The sequence below is a fragment of the Drosophila persimilis genome, unplaced genomic scaffold (genome assembly GCF_003286085.1).
Source record: "Drosophila persimilis strain 14011-0111.01,24,50 unplaced genomic scaffold, DperRS2 tig00000000-arrow-pilon, whole genome shotgun sequence".
In the NCBI taxonomy this organism is placed as follows: Eukaryota; Metazoa; Arthropoda; class Insecta; order Diptera; family Drosophilidae; genus Drosophila; species Drosophila persimilis.
Genome location: NW_020825288.1, coordinates 17,269,201 through 17,295,715, shown reverse-complemented (window position 1 = coordinate 17,295,715; position 26,515 = coordinate 17,269,201). Strand labels below are relative to the sequence as shown.

Below are 26,515 nucleotides of genomic sequence, written 5' to 3'. Positions count from 1 at the left end.
AAAATTCAAATCAAAAGCAATATAAAAAAATTAAGGGAAATTTCCTAGTAAATTTTAGATCAACCTGCGGACCAGCACCACCATCGAAGGCGTAGTCATGAGTGAACATAAACAAAAGAAGACCACATCAACGAAAAGTAAAACGGACTTTGGACGACAGGTGGACAGCATGCAGGATGTGTTGCAAAGGGTCGAAATGTATGGGAACAAGCTTAGCGATCAGATTCACAATATCAAGAGGCTAGTGCGGACCAATCAAAATGTCGTGGCCCAACTGAGGGCCAACGAGAAGACTCTCAAGTCGCTAATCGAAGAAAGGCGGAGACCAGACCAATCAGCCATCAAACCATCAATCAAACCAAACGGTGCGGTCAAGGCGGTCCACAATGGAAATGGTGCCTGTGAACAAGGACCTGGAAAGCAACTCCTGAAGACAAAATCTGTAAGGGGCGTAAACGGTTCCTCCGAAGAAAGAGCTCTAGCGCGACTCCTTGGCGTAAAAACAAAACCTGTCTTGAACGAAAATGGGGCCTTAGAGCGAAGAGCTTCCAAACAACTCCTTGGCCCCAGGACAAAGTCCGTATTGAGCGAAAATGGTTGCTGCGAAAAAAGAGCTTCAACGCAACACCTCGGCGCGACTATAAAATCTGTCTGGCAGGAAAATGGTGCCTGTGAACGAAGAGCTTCAGCGCAACTCCTTGGCGTGCGAAAAAGGATGAATTCTATTGATCAAGAAATGGAACGTTTGCGCGCGCCTCGGTCTTGCTTTCCAATCAAAAGGAGCCCACATCGTGAGGCTTGCAAGGCGGCCACATTTGAGGAAATATGCTGGACACAATGCAAGCCCACGACGGAGGGCTATTTGCCGCAGAAAGAAGCCAAGGCGGCCGGATGTTCCACTGACGTATCATGGGACAGACAAGCGCTGTATAAATCACTCCAAATTGACTTGGATAATCGACAGAGGGGAGGCCGGGATGCTCCTGCTCCGGCGTCGTTGTATTCCCTAGATGTGGATCTGGTTCGCCATCAAAAGCTCATTGAAAGAGGTATGTAAATAGAAATCTTTCACTTGAAAGACTCCTAAAACTATAGCCCATCAGTTGAAAACATTTTGGAGAGCGTTGAAAGTTTGCAAATCAAAAGCGAGACAGTTTCGGATGTGAAGATTCTTTGTAATCTTGTGAGGAGCGCTCTGATTCAACGGCAGAGGAGCCTTCAGTTTGGCTGCAAGCAGCCGCGCCGCCGCGAAAACGATTTCAATAAAATCACGTTCTCGAAAGTGTGTCTGACACATAAAAACCCGTACATCTAGAAACATTTTGAATCATATTTATGAATAATAAATAAATACAACAAATATCAACCGATCCGATTGTTCCTGCACATCTTATCGATAAACAGCATATGTAGCATACATTTTGGCGCTTTAAGCGCATGCGCAGGTAAAAATTGATTCATTTCATTCTTGCCTTTGTGTTTGGCCAGAATGGAGCCCTCTGAAGCAAAGATATTGTGATATCTGTAATTCCAGACTGCCTCGACTTGTATTGTCAATGTCAGACACTTGCAAAACCTATGGAGACATTCAGCATGGACTTGGACTTGGACTTGGATGTGGCCAGCGCCAGTGGAGGGGCAGTCAGCCAATACGAGCTCTCCTACGGAGACCATATGGACACGTACAACGTTGAGGTAAGACGACCCCTGCCTTAAAATTTACATATGTGAAAGGTGTTACTGTGTTTTTGCAGACCTCCGCCGTTCATCGTAAGCTGCAGAGCAAAGTAGAGGCATTGAGGATACTGCGGCTGGAGCTGGAGCAATTCCGCGTGGAACGGGATCAGTATAAGCTGATGGCAGAGACCCTGCAGCTGCGCTACTCTGCCCTGAAACACAATAGCGAACTCGTGACCGTGGGCGGCAACGGATGCGGCCCCCTCAGCCAGAACTCGAGTCTTGCTGCACTGCTACACGAGACCCGGGAGCAGAACCTCAAGCTAAACACCGAAGTGGAGGGCTTGAAGCAGCGGCTGAACGAGATTCAGGGAGACATGGAGCTGCTGCGTGAGACAGAGGCCAGCAACAAGGCTCGGGTGCAGGCCATGGCCAGCGAGAATGCGGCACGAAACAAAGAGGAGCTGCAATGGAGGCGGGAGCGGGCCAACTTCATTTGCCATCTGGAGAATCTGAAGAAGAAAAACGCGCAGCTGGCGTTTGATTTCAAGGCGATCATTGACGAAAAGGAGGAACTGATTACAGAGCGGGATGCGTACAAGTGCAAGGCGCATCGCCTAAATCACGAACTATTTGTGGCCCTCAGGGCCAAGAAAACGCATCCCAAGGTAAGGTTTTTGTTTGGTTCAAGCAATACCAAGTTTTTGCATGGCCAAAAAGTGGTTCGATGTTTTTCGGACTGTATATTGTTCTTAGATTCTGGGATCGACTCAGCTGCTCAAGGGTGATGCAATATCTTGGTATTTTCGAATCTTAAAACTCATAATGTTTTGCAGCTGCTCGATATTGATGGCGTATTGTTGGAGAACAAGTACCTGCATGAACGTGTGAAAATCCAGGAGGGCGAGCTGGATCTAACCAAACAGAGCATTTCCAAATATAAGGTAGCAAAACAAATCACGTAAATTCATCGACTGTGTACTACAATCAATCCCTCTTTAACCTGCCCCTCAGTCCATGTTAGATGCGAAGCGCAAAAAAGGAATTGTGAAACTTGGCGGCGGCACCAGCGCAAACGACGAGACCATATTGAGCCCCAGGCAGGGTAAGCCTCTGTAGTCTTCCTATTACCTCCACTTTAATGCTTTCATTTTCAGTTAAGACAATTCTAGAAAGCGGCATTGATTTGCCACAGAAAACGGAGACCATACATGACCTGAAATCCTTGTGCTTGGCATTACTCGATAACCTGAACGACAAGAACCTGGCTCTAACGCATCAGAAGAAGACCAACAAGTGAGAGATACTCAGATATAACCATTCAAGAGAATTTCATTCAAAGAACTCTCTATTTCCACAGAATACTCGCTGGTAAAATGACAGACTTGGAGCAACGTTGGCAGCAACTCCTGGCCGGTGATGCAGATAGTGCTGATGCGGATCAGGAGGATGATGACGACTACGGCTATGCCCCCTCGCAGCTACTGCTCAATGGCTACTGCGCCGCTATGGTTGATGACATAGACATTAGCAGCATTCCGTCCAGTGCTCCAGATAATGCTGGCGGCACTCTGACTCCGGAACCGGAGGAACACAACAAGCACAAACCAAGTGACTGCAATGGGATAGAGACGCTGCAGCATTCTGACGATGGCATGTCATCGCTTTCAGCCGAATCGGTGGACTCGTCCGTCTACGAAGTGGATGTGCAGAGGGAGGACTTCCATAAATCATCGTCGGCCACCACAGACTCCGGCAACTGTGGCTTTGGCACCCGCAGCAATGGTACGCCGCGCATTTCCAGCGCTGTGGCCCGAGAGCGAATGGAAGATCTTAAGGACTTGCCACCGCATTTGGCCACCTTGGTGCAGAAGGCGCTGCATGAGCTAGACCTGCGCGATTACGAGGCATTGGTCACAATAAGAGCAGAGAATGTGGCCTCTATTATCCATTAGTAGCAAAATCTAGTCCCATATTTCTATATATTTTCCCCAAGACAGGACTTTAATAGAACCATATCGTAAATGTTGACAAGATGCCGTTCTATTATTATATATATATATTAATATACCCGCCTACAATTAATATATGTATTTAAGGAAGGGAATGTTGGGATCTGCCTTTCCCAACGATTATTAATAGTACTATTTTCCGCGGCTTAAATCAAGTTGTTATCGTGTTTAAATAAAGGGGGTTTAAGTGGGCTAAGTTCGTGCCTCACGGTATATTTTGAAAATGAGACCGTATATTTCGGTATATTTCTGAGGGTGAGACCGTATAATTTGTCGCTTAGTAAAGAACCGCAGAATTAAAAATATTTAATAATAAACATTTAATAATTTAATCAAATATGACGAACCTTCAACGCTGGCTTTTTTACGCAACGCTCTTCGCAGTGCCCTACCTCTCTGTAGTGCTGGGCACAGTGCAAACGCAGTTTACGAGCAAATATCTGCTGCACATTCAGCTGTTGCCGCTGCTGCTGCTGGTTCTCTTTGGCGTAAGTGGAGGGAATTCATGGAAGGAATCATAATTAATCCCCATCTTGTCCAATAACCCTAGCTGTACTCCGTGTGGACTGTGCTGTACCGGACATTTACCTTCAACGATTGCCCCGAGGCGGCAAAGGAACTGCAGGCTGAGATTCTAGAGGCCCGCAAAGATTTGATTGCCAAGGGATTTCGGTTTCGCGACTGATGGAGTGGGCAACATACTACGCTGAAACCTTGTGCATGTTAATTTGTAATTCCATTAATTATAAAAGTTGTATATGAATGTACTTTGTGCCGCTTTTTGGTTTTTGCGTGCGTCGAAAACATTGCAGCCGCATGAGATTGATTTCCCCAGGTGGAAAAGTTGGAAAACATTTGGAGATTCAGTTTGTGAGGAATGGAAATACTGAACACCCACCAGACTGAGTGACAGATAACGCTGGAAGAAAATATCTTCCTTATATTGCATCCATCCGTAATGAAAAACCGTAAGGAAGCGTGTCACGTCATGGCGCAACGCTGATTGTACATTTATGGAGAGCCGCATGATCTGGAGTACAAAGGTACCGGAAAGAATTTAAGTAATTATTCGCAGAGTCCCCAAAGAGCTATTAATTGAACCTACAGCTGGCCTTGTTTCTAAAAATAGTGAACGCTAACTTTGTCGCCGCAGGTTACATATTTTTTATTCAATTCAAATTGTATGCCATCTCTAACTAATCCTAGTCGCTAGCCGCTAACCAGTCCCGAGGTATATCTGTATTAGGTAGGGCCACTAATCAAATGTATGTACGTATGTATATAGATGCGACGGTATCAACAAGAGAGCTGCGAGAGTTCCCAAGAGAACCGGTCTGCACACAGATGTACATTCAAATGCAGTCGCAACGTGGCTCGACCCAAAGCCAAGCTAAGAGCTCTCAGAGCCGACGGCCCATGGAGAGCTCTCGCGACGTCGACTTACCTTTTATAGTTTTACCCTGCCCAGCCCCAATTATGCATGCTAGACGCCAACTCGGACTCTTTGGGGGGCTAGCTAGCGTGTCAAGCTTTGAGCACAAACAAATCGCGCTTAGACGTCTCTCGCAACAGAACTGCCGCTGGTTACGTGTCCGAAAATTCCATAAAAAGCGAAATGAGTCACAAATTCATTGGTGTCTGCCTGCTGCTGGCCTGCCTGGTCGCCTCCGTCCACAGTGCTGCCAAGGTGAGTCTCCAGTCCATCTAGCCCATCCTTAAGTGGTCAAGCCCTAGACGAGGCCACGCGAATCAGCGCGCAAAAACAATGATTGCACAACTAAAAAGCGTGTCAGGGCCCCCGAAGACGCCGCAGTATGCACGAGTGCGAGCATTTAGGTGGAAAAGTGCATGAAAAGAAATAGTTACCGAAAATAGCAACTCTGAATAGTGATTGTAGAGTGGTGCTGCACCCTTTTCGGGGCAGCAACAAGTGGCACGGGTTGACTGAACTGTAGGCTGTCGGAAAATGCCATGCCACGGAAAATCATTCAGCATAATTTCCATTGTACAGCTCTGCTACTCTGCTCTGGTGGTATTTTCGTTTGTTGTTTGTGATGCGAACCGGTTCTGATACCAGTTTCGAATAGTGGGAACCGGTGTGCGCCGGCGACCAACTGCAACTCCATTCTTCCCCGCCCCCCGCCCACCAACCTGTTGGTGTAGTTGTTTCGGTTGTGGTTGTTCCAGCGAAAAAAAGAATGGTATGGTATGGTTCTTCCAGCGGTGTGTCAGCGGATTTATATAACTTTGGCCCCAACTCCGACGCTTTGTTCGTGGAAAAAACAGAAAATAATTTGCATATGTGTGTGCACACCATTCCGTTTATTTTTATTATTTTTTAGAAGTCATTGTTAAATTTATTGCGCATCATTTGCCGCCCGTAGTCACGACATACAACACACACTAGTTTGGCAAAATGAAAAGTAATTTTTTACAAATGATATTCCCTGATTGGTGGGAGCTTTAACCACATGGTACTTCAAATTTGTGTGCATGTATAGTTTATTGTAGCCCTAACCTTTAGTTACGTTCATATAGGAACGTTTGTAAATAATACATAACTCTCGCAAAATACTTTCCAAGATAATATAAACCAGTTCATCCTTTGCAAGAAGAATATAATATAGAATATAAAATCTATAACGAATGACTTTAAGCAGGCTGCACAAATATGTAAGGCTAGTTTTGGAATCCACTGTATTTATTTTCACTTGTATATTTTCTCAATTGTATACTAGAATTTCATTGTTGGCATTTACTAATTATGTATATATGTATATTCATTTAGTTTAGTTTTGATCTACTGGAGTTTCTTTCTGCTAAGAGCCGGTGCTATTTTAGAGACCCAATACTTACCATTGTAGCTTATATTGTAGCTGGTGCACACTGTACTCAGTCTCAACGGAAACAGCTTTACTTTGATTGAATCTGTGACTCAGGCTGGGAGTACGACCACTTAAATTGATCGAAATGAAAGAGGGAGAATAATTGGAAGACGAACTGAGAGCAGATTCATTAGCTGGGATCGGCGAAATCGAATGAGTCGTCAATTCCCTCAATTGAGGCACTCGACATACATACTCATATAAAACCACATTTTAAGTGCTAATCCAATAAATATATACTATGTACATATGTAAAAACATCTGTACATCAAAGTCATACAAGCCAATTATAGGCTCCAGTATAGGTGCATTGGTACACACACACGTTTACATATACGCATATTTCTTTTTAAGAGACTTCCCAATCAAACAAAATCTATCCTAGAAGACAGTGTCGCTCAAAGTTTGTATCCACGAACCCATCAACGTTTCATAATTTTTTGTTTTGCTTCGAAATAAGGTATCATCTATAATCGACCGGTACCAATTGATCTGGGTTATATACGAAATATATGTCCGTCTTTCATTTCGTGGTGAGAAGCGAAATTTCATAGAAAACCAGCAGTCAATTCATTGTTAGGGCCTAGAGACTAGGGCCTAGGCAGTAATATCTTCAATTGGAGCATTGGCTAAAAAGCAATATTAGAGAATGTATTAAGATACATATATTATTTAGAGTTGTGTACGCACCATCCTTATAGTACATACAAACGTCTATACGTCTATATTTTCTGTATCTACTCGAACTTGTGCCTTCTTTGTCCACCAACAAATGCTGGTTAATGCTGAACAACATTTTCAACTGCCAAGTGAGGCATGAGGCATGTGGCATGTGGCAATTGTCCCCGTCCGACAAACAAAGAGTAATAATATTTTGCAGTTGCCAACTCAGCCGCAACTGATTTGCAAACGATTTGCATGCCACAACTGGGCTGGACTCTCGCAAAAATGCAAATTGCAAATGCCGCCTAAACAACTGTTTTCCATTTTGTGTTCCATCTCAGGTGCCCATTGCCATTTACTACGAGTCCCTGTGCCCGGACAGCGCCAAGTTCATTACGGAGCAGCTCTATCCGGCCGTAAAGGGGGAGCTGCGCGATGTGGTGGATCTCACATTTGTGCCGTTCGGCAAGTCCCAGGTGAGTGCTGTGGCAGGGGCCACGGGGGCGACCAGGACAATGGCTCATTTGCATCGGTATCTGTTTGCCCCGGCAGTTCTTCACGCAGGGCGCCGAGGTGACCTTCACCTGCCACCATGGACCGAACGAGTGCTACGGCAACAAGGTGCATGCCTGCGCCATCGAGCACATCCAAGCCAACTCCTACCAGATTGAGTACACGCGCGAGTCGCTGACCCTCGACTTCATCAACTGCCTGATGCGGGCCGGCAAGAATTTCCCGGACAACGTGTACCCCGGCCAGCGCTGTGCCACCGAGAACCACATCAACAACTGGGAGAACATCAAGACCTGCGCCAACACCACCGAGGGCAGTCAGCTGCTTCGTAAGGCCGGCGAAGCCACCATGCGGCTCAAGGAGCCCCTCACCAGCGTGCCCAGTATTCTCTTCAACGAGGTGAGTGCATCGTCACTCCAGGAGGTGATCACGTAACCAACTTCTTCCATTGTCTTGCAGCAATTCGAGAAGAAGGTCAACGACCGCGCCCAGGTCAACTTCATTGGCACCCTCTGCCAGTACGTCTCGGCGCCCCAGCCCAGAATCTGCGCTCAGCACAACGCCGCCGCCACCCCTAGCCTGGCCAGCGTAAGCGCCATCTTAAGCTCCCTGCTGGGTCTTTGGTCTATCCGCTCCTTCTACTAAGCTGTCAAGTTTCCAACTGAATCTGAATCTCAATCTTCAATTGCTTCCGCCCCAACTTCCGTGCAATGGGGAATCTCAATGCCTTATGATTTGTTTTTCTCTTTTGTTCTGCTTACTGGTTTGCTTCCAGGCCAATTGAAACCCAAGCCGTCCAATCGTCCAGCTCCAATATATATATCAGAGATCAAACTTATTTTGCACGAGCTGGAGTGCTCTTAAATGTAACAATTAAATAAAACGTTAAAAACAGAAAAATTGTGAATTCTTTAAGTACAGGTTTAAATAATATAGAGAATATTGGAATATTTTCCGCAGGATGTATTTTATTTTTTCGTAAAACCCCCTACGCATAGAAATCTATTCAAAATTTATCCGACTATATTCGAAGGACTTAACCTGGACCCGAAACTGTCGAAAACATGAAACAATTTGGATGCTAAACTGCGGAACAGACATTGTAGAAAAATAATATGGGATCTTAACTGCTTGACTTGGACTCAAGATTACATGTTGTATATAATTGATGTACGGTCCATTCCATCAAGGTGATGTCTGCAAAGACTAGGGGTCTTTGGTCACGTCAGTGATGCCGTGATGACGTCAGATTGTAGATCTGTCCATTTGTAGATCCATTTGTAAAGTAAAGCATTGAATGTAATTTCGAGAAATTGTATTACGATTACTATTTTCTCTCAACAACATGTTGTAGAGTATATGGATAACCCAAGCTCCCTTGCTGCATTTTAATACGATTCAAGAATCATCCCAATCAGCCCTATGGATCTCGGGGTTTCTCTATAAATTTAAATATAGTAGTTGTAGGCGTAATCTCTGAGAAGGAACCGGGTTAAGTCAGGGTGCTGCCAGTTCTAGAAATTATGTGTTTATGGTTGAATGAGTCCAAAGTCCTCGCGGATGATGCACCTTAGTGATGGCAGCATGGGGAGATGAGCGCCGACGAGGAAGCCCTGCATGGGGTGGGAGCTTACCCGTAATTCACATGTTTGTTGTCAAATATTTTGATCGCTCTGCGGAGCAGCGTCAGCTGCTTATCGTGTAATTTGTTTTTGGTGCGAGGCGATAAGCTGCGCTGCCAGGCTCCTGGAATCGGCAGTGCTGCTGGGGCTGGGCAGCAACAGGGAGGAGCGTTCGACGGATAGATTACAGCAGATGGGGGACTGGTGGTGGGAGGCTATCGCGGAGTCGGGTAATTGTTGTAAACAAGTCATTAGCAAATCAATTTGCGGCCGCTGTTGATATGCAAGTGAGATTTCCTTTACACCAAATGCTGAGCTAGGGGAAAATTCAAAAGCACCTCAAGTGAATCGATCAAATGTGGGGCACTAAACTAATTAAATGGCCAGCGCTTTCGACACCACGTGAACATATACTGGGGCATCATCTGGGGGGTAAGGTTCGCAGTGCACTCTGACTGGGCCCACGGCACTGTGGCATCTGCGTCAGCAGGCGGAAAGTGGCAAACAGGTGCAAAATGGATTCATTCATTCATGTATTCATATCTGTTGAAGTGACGCGCTCGCTTTGGCTGTGGCATTGGCTGTTCTGCGATGGCAGAGGACCAGGTATTGCCGAGCAAATAAATCTGAGCGCGTTGCTAATTTGACGTTCCCCGGCACAGCCCTCTTCCACTCTTTTCCCTGCCCCGCCCTGCCCTGGCCATGCCTCAAAGGAAATGCTCTTTGGATAGCCTACCCAACCACCGCATTACAGCTCCCACGCATTTACGAGCGCCCACCCCTCCCTCCGATGGCATTCGAAACGACCAAAGTGCCATTGCATACATCAAGGCGCCCGCTGCCAGCAAGCACTTCGTGTGCCACTCGGCTTTCCGGTCGCTTCTGATTGGCTGGCACGCGGTAGACCACACACACGCTCGCACCCACGCACACACAGACAGGGCCCCGTCTTGCAGTATAAAGCAGGGCCGTCTGCGTCCGGCGGCATCACAAGAACTCCGGACTGCAGTCGAGCCACACACACAGCGCCGAGATCCCGTCGAGAAGAACCATCCTGAGAGGACCCCAGCCCAAGGAGGACGAGAAAGTCAGTCGTTTTGGCCAGTGAAGTGAATGTAGGTGTTCCATCGTCGCGAATCTAATCTAAGGGCAAACAAGTGAAAAGTTTGTGTTGAACCAAAGAAAATTATTCGAAAATTTCTCGCAACTTATACTCATTAAAAACACTTGGTGAGTAGCGCCCCCCCCCCCCCCGAAGGTGCCTGTCGAATCCATAAGATAAGCTGCTCCGATTACTGCCGAGATACTTTGTTTGCTTTAATTGTCGGTCGTTTGCCAGGACCAACTAATTTGCCTCTGCCCTGCGGCGGGGCGTGTGCTTGGCTTTTTGTTTATTTGTTCAATTTAATTGAATTAAATTAGATTAAAGCTCATAATTGCAGCCCACACCCACACTCCGACCCTGTCCGACGATAATCCGCTTTGATTTATTTTTCATAATGCACCCCTCCCACTCCCGACCCCACTCCCGGTCCAAACTGCCGCGGGCCGGACGCACTTTCTGCCAAAGTTGAAACTAGAAAACGCTATCAAATCACTCATTTACCCAGGACCAAGTTGAGAGCTCCTACTGAAAGCCAGCAGCTCCATCAGCCCGGGCCAACTGCATAAATCATGCATAGCAGTGTATGAGCAGTCAGGCAGGCAGATACTAGACAGAAAGACAGGCAGTAGGTATATTCAGGCCCGACTTGCTGTGTAACTTTAACTTGATTTGGGGACTTTCCTTGACTTTCCCGAGTTTTGCTCGCTACTTAATTGGTTTACTTACTGTGATTTATAGTCGGAGCTGTTATGGGAATTCCACGTGCAGAAGCATTCTAAATGCTATTTAGACATTGACATCTAACAGATAGGATTCAGATAATCATGTCTTGAATAATATTTCCGGTTTTAGTTTCATTCAAGCTTCTAATGCTTAATGAGGTTAAGTCTTAAACAGATGGTAATTTGCTCTAAACTTAATTTAATTCTAAGATTTCTAAAATTCAAAGAAGCATGTTAACATTAAGAATATTATATTATATATTTTGAATTTGGATATCTATTCAATCAAAAGTTAATACAGTTTTTGAACAAAGACATAATTGGAGAATGACTCCAAATCAAAGCTTTTAAAGAAAAGAAACCATCGGTTATTATCCTCCAAATGGCTTCATTTAAACAGTTCTCTGAAAAAGTTCAGTTCTTCATTGCTTCCTCTTAGCAGATCTTAAAGAAAAGGCAATTAAAAACGAAGAGTTTGGTTTCGTTTCCTTATTAAATATAGCAAATGTTCACAGAAACGATGATGATCTTACATAGGATCCCCAATTAGTATTTAAATTCTTTAGTTAATCGAAACTTCCACCTCAAAACTGGTACTTCCCCTCTTTGGTACACCACTTTAAACGTGGTGTAGACAGACCACAGAAAGCTGTGACTCAAAGACTACGTAGCTATAATTAAAAATAGTTCAACACCTGGGTGAATGTGGATCTTTTTATCTTTAAATCGATCCCAGTACAACTGTCCGCAACTCCATCCAATCCATGCCAAAGGCACGCTTCTGTAGGCTGACCTGGTTAGCATCTAGCATCGTTTTGCTTTGTTCTGTTCGGATTATCAGCTGGCGATTAGAAAATTTCACACGGAAACCGATCGAACGGGTGTTCGTGAACTTTGCATTGGCAGATGTTGATTGGGATTGGGATTGGGATTGGACCGAGGGGGATCTATTGGTACACCCATATCTAGCCACAGCTCGGCAGCACCTGTGGAAAGTTTTCCAAATGTGATTTACGATGCCCTGAAGCCGCACGAACGGGTATTAGTGACAGTGGCTCTGTCAGCACCATCTCATTAAGGCATCATTATGATGACTAAATAGCTGGGAAAATTGATAAACCGTCGTCCAGCGCCCTCCGCCGGTAATCATGTTGTTTATGTAATGAGAATACTGTTATTGTTTTCGCAGGCGCTGGCGCTGGCGTGGGTGTGGGTGTTGATTTTTCCTGCACTCTACAGTAGCACTCCACATATTAATAATCACTTATCGGCCGACCATAAATTTAGCCCGAACAGCTCCTCGAAATAGCCCGGCAGACGACAGGAATGGAAATATTAATGGGGCGCGACTGCGACTACGAGTGGGAGTGGAAATGGGAGTGGGGGTGGTAGCTGGAAGGAGCACGCGTGACACGGATTGCGCGGAGATTACCGGGTAGATCGCGGCTTATCAGTTATCAGCCAGGCCGGGCCGGGCCGGGCTGGGCTTTCAATGTGGCATATAGATCGGGGCGAGTCGGCGGATCGGCCTCAGTCGCTGGCGGGTGCTTGAAAATGTGAAATCGTGCTCAAGAATTCGGCTGATGGTGGCGCGGTGCTGAGAACAGTCGCATTCGAGGGTCCCAGATCAAGTGACTCTGGCAAAAACATCCGCCCCAACCGCGGTCGTGTCTGTGATTATAGAACCCATCCATCTATCGAACCTAGATTGTAGGCCGAGGCAGGGCAGGCGAATAAAATTTGAAAATAAGCTCAAACCAAGTGTGCGCGAACTGCCAGTGAGTGCCAGTGAGTGCCAGTGCTGCTGATAAACAGGGTTTATCAAGGCAACGGCAACCTGTTAGCAGGGAAAACAAAGGGAGTTACGTGTACAATCAGTTAAGGTTAGTGAATTCCCCGTTCTGGAGCGGGACTGCAGTCGCATCCGAGTGTGACACGCGACCTGGTTCGGTTCTCAATAAACTTAATTACGCACACTTGCCGCATGATTGATGTGGGCTGTAAAACCCATCAAACATCCGCATCGGCATCGGCATCGGCATCATCTGGAATCAAATTTTAATTTCAGTCTTAGGCCCACACACACACACGCACACACACACATGCGAGGAGTAGAGGCAACGTACAGACTGTGCGCCATTAGGATCGCGTGCTCGTTCCGGACCATCTCAGACGAAGCCGCGTTAGTCATTGCCGGGCAAGTCCCGCTCAGGGAGCTGATAAGGGAGAGGAAGGAGATCCATGATGCCATGACGGACAGTGCAGCCGAGGCACGCTCCAAAGCAGAAATTAAGGACGCCGCCAGAAGGACCAGCATAGACAGATGGCAGACTCGATGGGACCACTCACCCAAAGGCCGATGGACCCACACCCTCATCCCAAGCATAGCATGCTGGGTTGAAAGGAAGCACGGCCAGGTGGATTTCTACCTTACCCAGGCACTGAGCGGACATGGCTGCTTCCGCGGCTACCTCAAGCGCTTCGGCCACGAGACAGAGGACTGGTGCCCCGAGTGTGGCACAGGCATAGAGGAGGACGCTCGCCACGTCCTCTTCGACTGCCACAGGTTTGACCTCGAGCGTCAGACATTGGAGACAGTAGCAGGGTCTAGGGTCAGCACCGAGACTCTGGTGCCGCTGATGCTGGCAGACCCGAAGGTGTGGGATGCGGCCGCGGAGTTCGCCTCTAGCGTGATGCGCACGCTTAGGTCCTTGGAGAGAAGGCGGAAGGAGCAGACGGAGTAGGAGTCCACGCCACTGCGAAGCAATGCTTTGCGGCAGTACCGCAGTCCGCGGGGCCCCTAGTCCCAACACACTCTTGTCCGATAAATATAAATTGTAAATATTATAGAGCAAATAAATAAGTATATGAATATAAAAAAAAAAAAAACACACACACTAAGAGAGGATTCATGCAGGTCTCGGCAAATTAAATGAGTTTATCTTTCATCTTTGAATATCTTGGATGTTCTGGGAATTCAAAGCACGTAATAAACAAACATTTGCCGAGGTTCCACGTTTGCCACTTTGCCCTCAAGTTAATTGTCTTTGTGTGCGAGTGTGTGGGTGTGTGTGGGTGTGTGTGGGGGCGTTACATAAATCATAGTTCAAAAAGTTTTGCGGCCCAGGATTAGCTCCCTAAATGCATGCTGACTTGTGCGATTTGTGTGACTTCTGACTCTTTCCCGTCGTGTGCACGGATTTCCTAATTAGTGTAGCACACCCTCCGGGGCCGCGCTCTGTCAAATCCAGGCACCGTCCTCAACAGGTGCCCATCCTCCGCTCTCCAGCTCTCTAACTCTTCCCCTTTCTCTCTATTACAGCTATCATGAAATCCACCATTTCGCTGCTGCTGGTTGTCATCTGCACCGTGGTCCTGGCCGCTCAACAGAGCCAGGCGAAAAGTGAGTAGCCGCATCATCCATAGTTTAAATGGGACGCTGCGGCAACAGTCGTTTCGCATGAATATCGCATTCAATTTAAGAGCGAAAAACAAAGCCATAAATGTGTGACATGCCACATACCCAGGCCCCTCCTTGGCAGCATCAATTGTTGCAGTTTAATGCAAGACAAACAAACGGCACCCGACAGCCCTTCTCCTCCCTCTAGCGACAGCCATTGACAGGGACCCCGGAGTCTTTGTTTATGCAGCTGCGGGAACGGCAAGTGCGGAGCTGGGCCAGTGGGGCTGTAAGGTGTGCAATTTCCATTTCCTGACTCCTCTATGGTGCCCCCAAAGGCCACAGAAGTCATGTCGTATAACGAGCATCATTCACGAGAATGCAATGGGGACCAACGCACAAGACTCACGAGGAGTCAAGGGGAGAGCAAGGATAGCGCTAGAACGGGTTTTGAATATAATATTGAATCAAAATTAAATAGCAATGATAACCTAAACTTAGAGCACGAGCAACACGGGTCTGCAATTTCCGTTTCCCTGCATTTCTGTGGTCCGTCTGTATCCTCGAATATTCCCGGATTACTTGACTGTTCACTTTTGATTGAATATTCTCGATTATAGAGCGGCATTTGTGCTGCCTCTGGGATATGCGTATGTCTGTACATAATTGGATGATCATCTGAATCCCAGTTCGCATCAATTACCGAAACTTTTCGATTTGATTGCCTTTGAAATAGCATTTACGAGTAGGCTGTTGGCAGGCTCCCAAAGTGAATACAAGCAAAACATTGTGGGACAAGAGAAATCCACACATCGTCGATGTGAAAGATACCCTAAAAATCAAGCCATATTTGCATTCAGTCAGAGACCACGAAGAGTCCGTGCTACCCAGCCCCACAATCTCTTCGGCGCTGTGCTAATGTCAAGGACAACTCCCTCGAGGGCAGAGGGGAAATTTATGTTTGCCAGTGTGGGCGGAAATTCAAAAATAGCAGGCAGCCAAAAGTTTATTCGCTCACTGCCAGACGCCCGGCGGAACGGGCGGGGTCAAATGGTTATCACAAGATGTCTCTCCCGAGCATTGGAGAGCGATTAAAGATTTCGGCTGTCAGAGCGGCAGTCTATCTGCCCGACCCACATACTCGTAATGGTACAAAGTTTGTGTGTGGTGCGTTCCTTTGGGGAGTGCACACGCACAGGTCGTGCCTCAGCCCGTGTTCGGGGTCGGGGTCGGGGTCGGGGTCGGGCCTAGGATCGGCGAAGGGGGTCCCAGGATTTTTGTGCGCTGAAATCGATTAGGTGGCCCGCTAGAAGCGTTTGCAATTTCTTGGTCACCTACCGATGGATAATTAATTTTCGATCTTCACCCTCCCACTCTTACAGAGGGATGCCAGGCCTACGGCCATGTGTGCTATGGGGGCCACGGCAAGCGCTCCCTGAGCTCCGGCACAGGAGCCGGAGCGGGCGAGTCTGCGGCTGAGCAGGAGTATGTGCGTCCGAATGGCCTGCTGCCCATGCTGGCGCCAAACGAACAGGCGCAGGCCCTGCCCGAGGGCGAGTTTGATGACTACCCCGCCCGTCAGGCGCTGTACAAAATCATGAAGTCATGGGTAGGTGTGGGCCAGGGCTTCCGCCGGCTTCGGCTTGACTAACGGCTAATCGGCTCCCCTCTTGCAGTTTAACCGTCCACGCCGACCGGCCCCACATCTGAGCGAACTCGACTATCCCCTGACCAACTCCGGAGAGTTGTTCAACCGCGATGTGCCGATGAATGCGTTGAACTAAGAACCACTGACCACACGAACTACAAGCACTACAAGCATCAGCATCAGTAACACCCGATCCAATGGAGTACAACACCAACACAAACTGCACCGACAGCAAAAGTGACAAAACCATTAAGAAGAGCCACAACCAACACCTCCAACATTATGACATTACCAATTACTATGAGTGTTATTTACATACTTCCGCAAAATGTATAGAATGTTTGATAAATGTCTACAAATAGCGCAGCAAATGTTTCTGCTTCAACTCTTAGAGCGCATGAAAAATAACTGAAATTTTTAGGGGCTGGTAAGGATTTCAGTGCACAAAAAAATATGGAGGAGTCGAGAGATGAATAAAACCGATACAATTCAATTACATCGTGTTTCAATATCTTTATGCATACACGCACACTATTTATGTTTATTATCGAGGAAAGCGAAAGACTATATGTAGTTGTAATTTTACTTTATATATCACCTATACGGATTCCAAAGGCACACGGCACCATCAATGCTTGGAGCTCCATGTGGCAGCGGAAGGCCGTGTAAGGTACATTGTATATGTATGTTAATCATTAATCATTAATCGTTATAAGTGTATAAATGTTATATTACGACAATGCAACCTATAAAATGTTCACAAGAGTTTCTATTTATAATGATAAAAGTGGTTAAATAAATAAGCTAATGTGCTAGAGAAGCAACAAAATGGAATTGGTAGCTGGTTTTTATTTTACTGTTTGCTGGACCAAATGTATGCATGTTGGTGAAAAACAAAATTTAAACTTGATTCTTTCGCCGCCAGTGCGCTTGTAGCAGCCAGCTTTGTGCCATGAGCCCACTTAGTTTATGATATGTAAATTTTGTGTTGCGCAGTGTACAATATACTTTTCATGTTTTTCATTTCAACGGTACATAGAAATCCAATAAAAGGAAGTATTTAAAATAAGCCAGTCAAGTTCAAAATTGATTCATCAATCGGACAAAATGATGTGGGCATGGCTAAAAGATCTAGATAGCTAGTAACATTCCACGGAATATCAAAATCGAGGTATATGTATAAGACAACTTGAGTTCGTCAGTATATTTATGGTATGTTTTTAAAATAAGACGGTATATTTTGGTATATTTCTGAGGGTCGGACCGGACCGTATACCTTATCGGATTTTCTTATTTTCTTGCCACACCACGCAATTTTTATACTTTTCATAGTATTTTCCAGTATATTTTAAGACGCGTTAATACTTTTCATAGTATTTTCCAGTATATTTTAAGACGCGTTATGGACTCACCCTCTTGTCCAATGCACCAATGTACAAACCGTGTAGAAATGCCACTTAGAGCCATGTCCCAGGCCACATTCCTGATCGTTTGCCATCAAAATCTCAATTTTTTAAAAAATGTCGGAAAAAAGTCATGTCAAAAAGTGGATAACGGAGGTTTTTCGCACTGGCACTTCCATGGAAACGTACCCCTTCAGGTGTCGCCTTTGGTAATTACATGAATATGTAGTTAATATGTAACAACTATGTAGTTAGTGTGTAGTTACTATGTAATTAAATTAAATTAGTGGAAATTGTTGTTTATCGGTTTTGTTTAAACCTTATTTTTTAAACAATCCAATAATGATGAGTATTTAACAGTTAACCAGTCTTGTAGGAAACCGATGTAATAATCGGAAAAATTTATGTGGGTATGTCAAAAGTTTTATCTAGCTAATAATATTCCACGGAATATTAAAATCGAGGAATATGAACTTGAATTCGTCAGTATATTTACGGTATATTTCGTATATTTACTGCACGTGCTTCGTCGCGGCATGTTGTTTAATAAGTAAAACTGCAAAAAAAAGTAAATACACAGAATGACAGAGGATAATAATGAGTCGGAGCCACGGGCCGTGTTCAAGGAGAGCAGCAAAATCTTTCGCCGCAACCGAGCCCTGGGCTATGTGAGCAACCATGTACCCGCAGTGACGCGGTACGTCCAGCGCCGCAGAGACACGCTGGTGATCACCTGCATCGGGCGCTCGTTCCAGGTGTACACTGCCAGCCACTTCCGCCTTCTCCATGTGAGTGGCCTGCACCCGGACGACATTACGGCCCTGGCAACCGACAGGCTGCACACGTACACGGCGAGCAACAAGTGCATTTACGCCTGGCGGGCTGGCAAGCACATACGCCATGTCTATCGTGGCCACAACCGGGATGTGCACCTTCTGCTGCCCTTCGGCTCGAATCTGATTGCCGTGGACCACGAAAACGTGCTGAAAGTGTGGAACATTTTCACCGAGGATGTGTATCTGGAGGTTCCGTTCAAGGTGGAGGAGTTCCAGGTTACGGCTGTAGCTCATCCGCCCACATACATTAACAAGATAGTGCTCGGCTCCCGCCAGGGCCAGATCAAAATCCTAAACATCAAGAAAAACAGCATTGTGTGCACCTTCAACCACCACGAGAGCCGCGTGACTTGCATCGAGCCGGCGCCAGCACTGGACGTGGTGGCTGTGGGGCATGGCGATGGCGCCATCATTGTGCTGAATCTGAAGTTCGACGAGGTGCTCATGGCCTTTAAGCAGGACTGGGGCGTGGTCACCAGTCTAGCCTTCCGCACGGACGGTCCTCCTATTCTGGTGTCAGCCTGCAGAAACGGTTACATGGCCTTCTGGAATCTGGAAGAGCGCAAGCTGGCTGGCCAACTGCAGGCGCATGAGAAGGAGATCACCACGGCCATCTGCTTTCCCAGCGAGCCGGTCGTGTTCACCACCTCCCCTGACAACTCCATGAAGCTCTTTGTCTTCGACATGCCTGACGGTGGCGCACGCCAGTTGCGCATTCGTGAGGGGCACACCAAGCCACCGCTTTGCATACGTTATCACGGCAGCTCCGGCGTCTCCATACTCTCCTCCGGCGAGGACAGCACTTTGCGGGTCTTTTCCACCCTCTCCGAGTCTCTGAACAAGAGTATGGGCAGGGCCTCCTACAACCCAAAGGCCACCAAGTATAAGAGTGAGTCAGAATGATCCTTTAAAGCATTCAAAGTTTCTCACGAAACGATTTCCTTTTGCAGATCGCTTTCAGTTCGACAAGTTTAGCATGCCGCCGATTCTGGAGTTCACCTCGGACACGGCGCGCGAGAAGGAGTGGGACAACATAGCCGCCATCCATGCGGGCATCATACAGACCACCACATGGACGTTCGACAAGAGCCGCATGGGCGAGCACCGCCTGGTGCCGAAGCAATTCCAAAACAAGAATCGCGTCAACTTCCAGAGCGAGACCACGTGCATTGTCCTGACGCACTGCGGCAACTTTGTGATCATTGGATACAGCAGTGGCGACATCGAGCGCTTCAACATCCAGTCGGGACTGCATCGCGCCAGCTACGGAGCGCCGGCTCACGAGAAGGCCGTGCGCGGATTGGCCAGCGACAATCTCAATCAGTGCGTGATTTCTGGCTGCTCTGAGGGGCTGCTCAAGTTCTGGCCCTTCAAGGGAAAGGGTAATGACCCCTGCACTCGGAGAATGATTCAATTATTTTAATAAGTTTTCTTCGTTCTGCAGTTGACAAGCCCCTGGCCATATTGCGCTTGGCAGATGGTATATCGATAATGCGACAGCACAGAGAGAGCTCGATGCTGGCCATTGGACTGGACACCTTCAAGGTGTACGTCATTGACATGCACACGCGGGTGATTGTGCGAAAGTTTGTGGGCCACACAGCCAAACTGAACGATCTAACCTTTAGTCCGGACAGCCGTTGGCTGATCACAGCGGCAATGGACTCCACAATCAAGGTGTGGGACATACCCTCCTCGTACATGATTGACCACTTCCGTGTCGAGCGGCCTTGCGTATCGCTGAGCATGTCTCCCAATGGTGACTTTCTGGCCACGGCTCACGTCAATCTCCTGGGCATCTACCTTTGGGCCAACAAGACGCTGTTCAATCAGATTTCCTTGCGTTCCATTGACCCACATGAACCAGCCCCATATGTCGGACTGCCCACAAACGTTTGCGATGCCATGGATCTGGAGGATGGCATGAAGGAGCTGGAAATCGATGGGGACGACGAAGAACTGGGCGAGACGATCGATGCCCAATACGAGACACCAAAGCAGTTGGCACCCGAGTTAATCACCTTATCGGGCCTGGCTGCCTCACGCTGGCAAAACCTTCTTGATCTGGAGCTTATTAAGCAGCGCAACAAGCCCAAGGCCCCACCCAAGGCACCGAAGCAGGCGCCTTTCTTCCTGCCCACTGTGTCTGGCCTAGAAATGCGCTTCGATGTGACCAATTCGGCCTCAGACAAGGACAGCTCGCGCATCTTACAAGCCTCCACACTCAACAATCTAACCACTTTCGGCCAGTTGCTGGAGGAAACTGCCACCAGCAGCGATTTCAATCCCGCCGTGACTCACATAACCCAGCTGGGTCCCTCGATGGTCGACTTTGAGATCAAATCGCTGCATCCGGAGGCCGGCGGAACCCTTCTGGCTATGGTGCAGTTCCTCAAGCTCATCGAGTTCATGTTCAGCACCAACCTCAACTTTGAACTGGCCCAATCCTACCTGAGTGTCTTTCTTCGTTCACACGGCCTCACCCTGACGGAGTCCCCTGACCTGGTCCGAGCACTGCGCACTGTTTCGCGGGTACAGGAGCAGGCCTGGGATAGAGTCGAAAGTAAGCTGACCTACGGAACCGGCGTGGTGGCCGCCCTACGTAACTTTGCGAACTAGTGAATAGTCTCCCCCCATACCCCCATCTACTCGTAATTGTAGTTTTTTCATCCATTTACGCTGTAAATAAATTGACACAAAACGACGAAGCCTTCCTAGTTTCGTAAAAGCGGACGACATGCTGTCTGGGCAAAATCCTACCCATGCTTCGGAAATTCTTTAGAAGCAACTGGATGTTTTTAGGAAACTGTCATTCTGTAAGCCTAAATGGTAATCAAGTCCTGATAGCAGATTTGATAAAATATCTTGGCCTCACATTTGAAAAAAAACTCACTTGGAGGATAAATACGTCTCATGATTAGAAGCCATGAACTAAATATAAAGTCGAAAGAGATGTACTGGCCTATGCATAGGTTGGCAACTAAGTGTGTATTCTGTGTGTCTTATATAGGACTTTGCCAAGACGACGAGAAGTGGCACCGGTGAGCACGAGAAGAGTAACATAGTCCATAGCTATGGCATAGAAATCCAACTGTGGATTAAACACATGCTTCTCCCATATAAAAGCCTACACAAACCAATTTGGACTTATGGAAGCCATACGGAAAAGCGCTCAAGTCCAATATTGAAATACGGCAAACATTTTTCTTTTTGAAATGAAAGGTGTATTTACAATAACTGCATCATCAAAAGGCCCATGCAGCACTAAGACGAAGCCAGGCAGAAACGCAGCCCAAACCTCCTCCATCCTACGTTCCATCTCCAATGCATTTTTGTTCATCGAAAACAAGGAGACCCATGAGGACCTAAGGCCTACACAGGTCACCCGACCAGACTGGCTACACCCTTTGGATTTGCCATGACGCTGTGCGGGTTTGAAACGGAATTCACCGGAACATAATTATTATAATATTATGCCATATTTAGTATATTTGATTAGGGGCGTGTGAATCATGCTTTGGATGACGGTGCAGCGATAACTGAATGAGAGATAGCTGCAGCAGACTGGAGGCAAATGGCGACACGACCTTTGGAAGAAAGAGTCGACTAGTACACCGGATTGAGTTGAAATTGTGAATTAATTATTTATTTGTTATATCCGTTTAAACTAACGCTTTTATTTATGCTGGAATTAAATAACTTAAACTTGTTGCTAGACGTTGTTTCTTAGATACGGTTCTAGTGGCGACTGATTTGTTGTTAGCGTTTTCAGTTTCAGTTTGGGGTTCATAGACAACAATCTTAACTCAACATAAACGTATTGAGAAGATATATTCTGGTTAGTTTTCGAACAACCACGCGTTATAGCCATAGTGCACATCTGATAAGTTTCCATTGATTTAAATATCGTTATCGTAGCTTTGCATATCTCGTGGACAGATGAAATAACTTTAGTTTCTGGATTGGTTGGTTTCTTGTTGTGTAGTGTAGTGTAGAGTGTGGTGTTTGGAGTAGTACAATGCAACACGCAACTGGGTCTGTGTGGCTGGTCTTCGGCCATTGCAAGCTCAGTGTGCTACAGTGTGGGTACAGCGCTGGCACGCCGTATGGATTTGTTGGGCTTGGGGTGTGTCTGGGGTACTAGTAAGTATGTATAACCGCTTAGCTTGATGTGCACTGTTGGACTCGGGGGCCATCCTGATAGCCGCCATCGTCCTCGTCATAGGCCATGCGCTGGTGTTGCTGGCGGCGTTGCTTGGGATCAAAGTCCTCCTGTTTGGGGCATCACGTAAGAAACAAATGATATCAGCAAGATTCGAAGGGAGATAGCTGTTTCACTTTATATTATCTACTTACCAAAACAGTCTGCTCTGCTTCGAATGGAATGCTGATCTCTGGGGCCGGTGGCAGGCATTGCTTGAGCGTCGGTACCACAGACGGGTTGATCACGTCGGGGAAAATCACCTCGAATTGAATGATTAGCATTCCTTTCTCCATTGGATTCTTAAATATGGGCATGCCCTCCTCCGCGATGCATTTGGTCGATTCGTGGCGAATAACTTCACCGGGCTGCGTGGCCACGACCAGATCACGGCCGTCCAGAGTCTTGACCAGGCGCTGGAAGCCGCACAACGCCTCTACCAGCTGCAGCGGCATCTTCATCATGAGATCCTGGCCAGCATGTGCAAAGAGTGAATGCTCTTTCTCGTCTAACAGTATAATGATATCACCCGGCTGAGAATCCGGTTCGTGGTCACCCTCCCCTGTGAATACGATCTTCTGACCATCACGCATTCCCTTTTCGATGTGCACTTCCAGCACCTTGCGCTCGCGCACCGTCTTCCGACCGTTACAGTTTTTGCAGCGATCCTTCTCCTGTATGACCTCGCCGGTGCCAGAGCACTTCCGGCACACCTGCTCGATGTGTTGCATGATGCCAGGTGCAATCTGTTGGACGCGCGCCTCAACGCCGTTGCCCCGGCAGTTGGCGCACTTCTCGATGCTGCCCTTCTTTCCACCACGGCCCTCGCACTTGTCACAAATCACGTTCTTCTGCAGCTGAAGCTTGCGCGTGGCGCCGTTGTACAGCTCGTCGAGCTGCACCGACATCTGGTGCACCACATCCTTGCCGCGACGCTCGCGACGTCGTCCGCCACCGCCGCCGCCACCGAATCCGGCTCCGAAGAACTTCTCAAAGAAGTCCATGGGGTTGCGGAAGTCGCCAGAGTCGGCACCGCCCTTCTTGATAGCCGCCTCGCCGCCGTCATCGTACACCTGTCGCTTGTCCACGTCGGACAGCACCTCGTAGGCTTGCGAGATGGCTTTGAACTTCTCCCCCTCATTGGGGTTCTTGTCGGGATGGTACTTGAGTGCCAGCTTCCTGTAGGCCTTCTTGAGCTCGTCGGGAGTTGCGTTCGGCTTCACGCCAAGCAAATCGTAGTATCCGGTTTCCTTGACCATCTTGTATTAATATATTGAACCTGTTTAACTGAAAGCAGAAATGAAGTATTACTATAGAGTTCTACGATTCCCTCTACCTCGGGCGGTGCGATGCCTTCATATCTCTGGGATGAGTGTGTGCATATGTGCTGCTTCCGGAAGGCCCGGTTCAAGGTTAACGCCGAGCAGTAGTACGCGAAAACTGCGACGCAGTCCACGTTTTCTAGAAGTTTTTCTATTTCAATATGCCGTCGGCGACCGATGAGCAGCTGACGCCGCTACCTTGCGTCCCTGCCCTTCTGCCCCATCAACGACTACACGGGCGCACACACGCATACACACACCAGAGTTTCTAGAAAATTTCGTCAGCGTTTGGCAGCCCTGGTCACCGCGCCGTTGCGAACGGCGACCGCAAAGAAGAGCACGATAATGAAAGAAAGAAAAAAATCACCCAGCACTTGGACAAAGTGAAAAGCAGAATAAAGGGCAATGCAGAAACTACTTTGTTCAATTTTCAATTGATTGCCTTTCTGTTTCTTGAAAACCATGCCAATAAATGTTCGCTAAATAAAGTTAAGTACATGAACATACACACACACACACACCCATTGGCCTTTGTGTGTGTGCTAGGTACAAACATGTGCCGCGCAAGACGCTGCGTCAGAATAATTTGCACGAAAATGAACGAGGCACATGGGAGAGCGAAAAGAACAAGTTCAATCGATTTTACAAAAGAATGTGTAAAATGCAATTTTCGTAGCCCATCTCGTTGGCTGACGAAAAATTAATTATCGCTGATTACTTAACAAAAGCGGAAAGGCCAGAGAAGTCCACCAAATACACACACAATGGGAATGCAAAACGAAATCTGCCATATTAGACCAACGGAATTATTTGCAGACTCGCCACTTACCTTTGAAATCAACGCTGCCGTGTATTCGAGTGTCTAGCAAAACTAACTTTTGCTATTAATAATTACACTTTTTACAATAATTTATAAAACTGACTACTTTTTCCGTGCTCGCCACGCTTGGAGTGAGATAAAATATACCGTCCGACCCTCAGAAATATACCTCAACATACCTCATTTTCAAAATATACCGTAAATATACTGACGAATTCAAGTTATATTTTACATATTCCTCGTTTTTGATATTCCGTCGAATATTACTAGCTAAATATGTCTTCTATAGCTGAACACATAATTTTATCCGATTAATATATCAATTTTCTAAAAGATATGTTGAAATAAACTCCTTTTTATTGCGTTTTATTTAAAAAAAAACGTTTTAACAAAAAAGGTCAAAGCATGAATGAAGTGTGTAGAAGACACCTCGTCGGAGCCAATAACCTTTTGACGGCTATCGATACTATCGACTACTGCTCCGCGCCAAGCTGAAATTTCGACGTCAGAATATGGTATATTGTTTATTGTTTATGGTATATTGTTTAATATATTATATTATTTTGTTTGATCAATTTAAGAACATTAATGATATTATGTTGAACTACAGCATCTCTAAGATGGTTCCAAATGAATCAATTGAATCAAATGAACCAACTATCGATTTTTCTTGTGAAAACAATCGAACTACTGCCGCCTGGTTACTTAATAAATATTTATTTTGTTTATTGAAAATTGAAATAAAAGTTGAAATCGGACAACATGAGGCACGTCCAGTTCCTGGCCCGCACTGTGCTAGTGCAAAATAACAATGTGGAAGAGGCCTGCCGCATGCTCAACCGCGTGCTGGGAAAGGAAGAGATTCTTGATCAGTTTCGCCGCACGCGTTTCTATGAGAAGCCCTACCAGGTGGGTGGACGGCCTGTTCCTCCGTATTCATATCTAAACAACACGTTAATTCTGACTGATCTCTTTTAGGTGCGTCGCCGTGTGAACTTTGAGAAGTGCAAAGCCATCTACAATGAAGACATGAACCGCAAAATACAGTTTGTGCTCCGCAAGAACCGTGTTGAACCTTTCCCCGGCTGCAGTTAGTTTCCTAGGCTCTTCGTAGTGTTCTTAATGTAATAAATCTAAGAAAACTTGTTGGTAAATGGAAGATGTTTACATTGATTAGAACATGTGGGATCTCAAATAGCACTGAGCCAGTGAGAAATCCATCCTTCTTTATTTCAGTGCATCCATATAGCTTAAGAAATGAGGGACATGCTCCTGTAGAAACATTAAGATGGACATGGTTGAAGTAAATTGTCATCTTGATTAAGAAAATGTACTTGTCGGAGATGCGTTACAAACATCTGACCAGTTAAATATTACTCTGCTGATGGTTACCCGGTAAGGGTACGGCTATTCAAACAATTAGATTAAATCAGCGCCTCTTATGGCACAGTTTTCTTTTAAACGCTTATGAAATTCTGTGGGAGCACGACTAAATGATTTTTTGGTTGTTTGGGCTCACACAAACTTCATAAATGCTTTAATGGTGGCTACTAAATATGATTCTTTGTTCAGAATTTTTTTGATTCGATTTTAGCGTACTATGCAGATTACATGGATAGTGTGCCCCAAATGTGGGGCGAAACACATTTGTCGCAATGAAAGAGAAAAGGCCACTTCACAGCTTTG

At 46.6% G+C, this 26,515-nt stretch overlaps 7 protein-coding genes across 12 annotated transcripts; 6 read left to right on the top strand and 1 right to left on the bottom strand.

Moving 5' to 3' along the window:
- The first annotated feature begins 14 nt into the window (after positions 1 to 14).
- On the top strand, positions 15 to 3,715 carry LOC6587654 (coiled-coil domain-containing protein 149). 2 transcript variants are annotated; one of them, XM_026995307.1, is made up of 8 exons: positions 982 to 1,049; positions 1,104 to 1,445; positions 1,535 to 1,695; positions 1,755 to 2,345; positions 2,514 to 2,621; positions 2,692 to 2,782; positions 2,835 to 2,973; positions 3,038 to 3,715. In XM_026995307.1, the coding sequence occupies exons 3-8, from the start codon at positions 1,579 to 1,581 to the stop codon at positions 3,630 to 3,632; spliced, it is 1,641 nt and encodes a 546-aa protein (XP_026851108.1). In that variant the 5' UTR covers positions 982 to 1,049; positions 1,104 to 1,445; positions 1,535 to 1,578; the 3' UTR covers positions 3,633 to 3,715. The 2 variants fall into 2 exon arrangements, with proteins under 2 accessions (XP_026851107.1, XP_026851108.1); XM_026995306.1 differs by lacking the exon at positions 1,104 to 1,445 and having other exon boundaries at positions 15 to 1,049.
- A 297-nt stretch (positions 3,716 to 4,012) lies between these two features.
- On the top strand, positions 4,013 to 4,456 carry LOC6587686 (dolichol-phosphate mannosyltransferase subunit 3). The gene is made up of 2 exons (XM_002014017.2): positions 4,013 to 4,177; positions 4,240 to 4,456. The coding sequence occupies exons 1-2, from the start codon at positions 4,028 to 4,030 to the stop codon at positions 4,372 to 4,374; spliced, it is 285 nt and encodes a 94-aa protein (XP_002014053.1). The 5' UTR covers positions 4,013 to 4,027; the 3' UTR covers positions 4,375 to 4,456.
- Positions 4,457 to 5,249: 793 nt separating this feature from the next.
- On the top strand, positions 5,250 to 8,650 carry LOC6587668 (GILT-like protein 1). Its single transcript, XM_002014016.2, has 4 exons — positions 5,250 to 5,376; positions 7,579 to 7,713; positions 7,790 to 8,149; positions 8,210 to 8,650. Exons 1-4 carry the CDS (start codon positions 5,305 to 5,307, stop codon positions 8,393 to 8,395), a joined length of 753 nt encoding a protein of 250 aa, XP_002014052.1. The 5' UTR covers positions 5,250 to 5,304; the 3' UTR covers positions 8,396 to 8,650.
- A 1,723-nt stretch (positions 8,651 to 10,373) lies between these two features.
- LOC6587761 (neuropeptide CCHamide-2) lies at positions 10,374 to 16,740 on the top strand. Of its 4 annotated transcripts, none has more exons than XM_002014015.2 (4): positions 10,374 to 10,487; positions 14,522 to 14,602; positions 15,982 to 16,208; positions 16,276 to 16,740. In XM_002014015.2, the coding sequence occupies exons 2-4, from the start codon at positions 14,527 to 14,529 to the stop codon at positions 16,381 to 16,383; spliced, it is 411 nt and encodes a 136-aa protein (XP_002014051.1). In that variant the 5' UTR covers positions 10,374 to 10,487; positions 14,522 to 14,526; the 3' UTR covers positions 16,384 to 16,740. The 4 variants fall into 4 exon arrangements, with proteins under 4 accessions (XP_002014051.1, XP_026849740.1, XP_026849730.1 ...); XM_026993939.1 differs by having other exon boundaries at positions 10,374 to 10,602; XM_026993944.1 differs by lacking the exon at positions 10,374 to 10,487 and adding an exon at positions 12,757 to 13,082.
- A 1,306-nt stretch (positions 16,741 to 18,046) lies between these two features.
- LOC6587735 (WD repeat-containing protein 36) lies at positions 18,047 to 21,194 on the top strand. Of its 2 annotated transcripts, XM_026984671.1 has the most exons (4): positions 18,047 to 18,060; positions 18,220 to 19,375; positions 19,437 to 19,868; positions 19,931 to 21,194. In XM_026984671.1, the coding sequence occupies exons 2-4, from the start codon at positions 18,232 to 18,234 to the stop codon at positions 21,103 to 21,105; spliced, it is 2,751 nt and encodes a 916-aa protein (XP_026840472.1). In that variant the 5' UTR covers positions 18,047 to 18,060; positions 18,220 to 18,231; the 3' UTR covers positions 21,106 to 21,194. The 2 variants fall into 2 exon arrangements, with proteins under 2 accessions (XP_026840472.1, XP_002014050.1); XM_002014014.2 differs by lacking the exon at positions 18,047 to 18,060 and having other exon boundaries at positions 18,188 to 19,375.
- A 936-nt stretch (positions 21,195 to 22,130) lies between these two features.
- Positions 22,131 to 24,896, bottom strand: LOC6587785 (dnaJ homolog subfamily A member 4). Its single transcript, XM_002014013.2, has 3 exons — positions 24,839 to 24,896; positions 22,843 to 23,974; positions 22,131 to 22,758 (listed from the first exon to the last, which is right to left on the bottom strand). Exons 2-3 carry the CDS (start codon positions 23,944 to 23,946, stop codon positions 22,648 to 22,650), a joined length of 1,215 nt encoding a protein of 404 aa, XP_002014049.1. The 5' UTR covers positions 23,947 to 23,974; positions 24,839 to 24,896; the 3' UTR covers positions 22,131 to 22,647.
- Positions 24,897 to 25,551: 655 nt separating this feature from the next.
- On the top strand, positions 25,552 to 25,983 carry LOC6587865 (28S ribosomal protein S21, mitochondrial). The gene is made up of 2 exons (XM_002014012.2): positions 25,552 to 25,738; positions 25,808 to 25,983. Exons 1-2 carry the CDS (start codon positions 25,592 to 25,594, stop codon positions 25,922 to 25,924), a joined length of 264 nt encoding a protein of 87 aa, XP_002014048.1. The 5' UTR covers positions 25,552 to 25,591; the 3' UTR covers positions 25,925 to 25,983.
- The last annotated feature ends 532 nt before the right edge of the window (positions 25,984 to 26,515 follow it).

Excerpts from the sequence above, each read along its gene's own strand:
- LOC6587686 (XM_002014017.2), top strand. The coding sequence starts at position 4,028 with ATGACGAACCTTCAACGCTGGCTTTTTTACGCAACGCTCTTCGCAGTG. Across the intron at positions 4,178-4,239 it reads TGCTGCTGGTTCTCTTTGGC|CTGTACTCCGTGTGGACTGT; the intron begins GTAAGTGGAGGG and ends CAATAACCCTAG.
- LOC6587865 (XM_002014012.2), top strand. The coding sequence starts at position 25,592 with ATGAGGCACGTCCAGTTCCTGGCCCGCACTGTGCTAGTGCAAAATAAC. Across the intron at positions 25,739-25,807 it reads TCTATGAGAAGCCCTACCAG|GTGCGTCGCCGTGTGAACTT; the intron begins GTGGGTGGACGG and ends GATCTCTTTTAG.
- LOC6587654 (XM_026995306.1), top strand. The coding sequence starts at position 98 with ATGAGTGAACATAAACAAAAGAAGACCACATCAACGAAAAGTAAAACG. Across the intron at positions 1,050-1,534 it reads TCAAAAGCTCATTGAAAGAG|ACTGCCTCGACTTGTATTGT; the intron begins GTATGTAAATAG and ends CTGTAATTCCAG. Across the intron at positions 1,696-1,754 it reads TGGACACGTACAACGTTGAG|ACCTCCGCCGTTCATCGTAA; the intron begins GTAAGACGACCC and ends GTGTTTTTGCAG.
- LOC6587668 (XM_002014016.2), top strand. The coding sequence starts at position 5,305 with ATGAGTCACAAATTCATTGGTGTCTGCCTGCTGCTGGCCTGCCTGGTC. Across the intron at positions 7,714-7,789 it reads TGCCGTTCGGCAAGTCCCAG|TTCTTCACGCAGGGCGCCGA; the intron begins GTGAGTGCTGTG and ends TTGCCCCGGCAG. Across the intron at positions 8,150-8,209 it reads CCAGTATTCTCTTCAACGAG|CAATTCGAGAAGAAGGTCAA; the intron begins GTGAGTGCATCG and ends ATTGTCTTGCAG.
- LOC6587735 (XM_026984671.1), top strand. The coding sequence starts at position 18,232 with ATGACAGAGGATAATAATGAGTCGGAGCCACGGGCCGTGTTCAAGGAG. Across the intron at positions 19,376-19,436 it reads AAAGGCCACCAAGTATAAGA|ATCGCTTTCAGTTCGACAAG; the intron begins GTGAGTCAGAAT and ends TTCCTTTTGCAG. Across the intron at positions 19,869-19,930 it reads CTGGCCCTTCAAGGGAAAGG|TTGACAAGCCCCTGGCCATA; the intron begins GTAATGACCCCT and ends TTCGTTCTGCAG.
- LOC6587785 (XM_002014013.2), bottom strand. The coding sequence starts at position 23,946 with ATGGTCAAGGAAACCGGATACTACGATTTGCTTGGCGTGAAGCCGAAC. Across the intron at positions 22,759-22,842 it reads AAGCAGAGCAGACTGTTTTG|GAGGACTTTGATCCCAAGCA; the intron begins GTAAGTAGATAA and ends TGCCCCAAACAG.
- LOC6587761 (XM_026993929.1), top strand. The coding sequence starts at position 13,302 with ATGCGAGGAGTAGAGGCAACGTACAGACTGTGCGCCATTAGGATCGCG.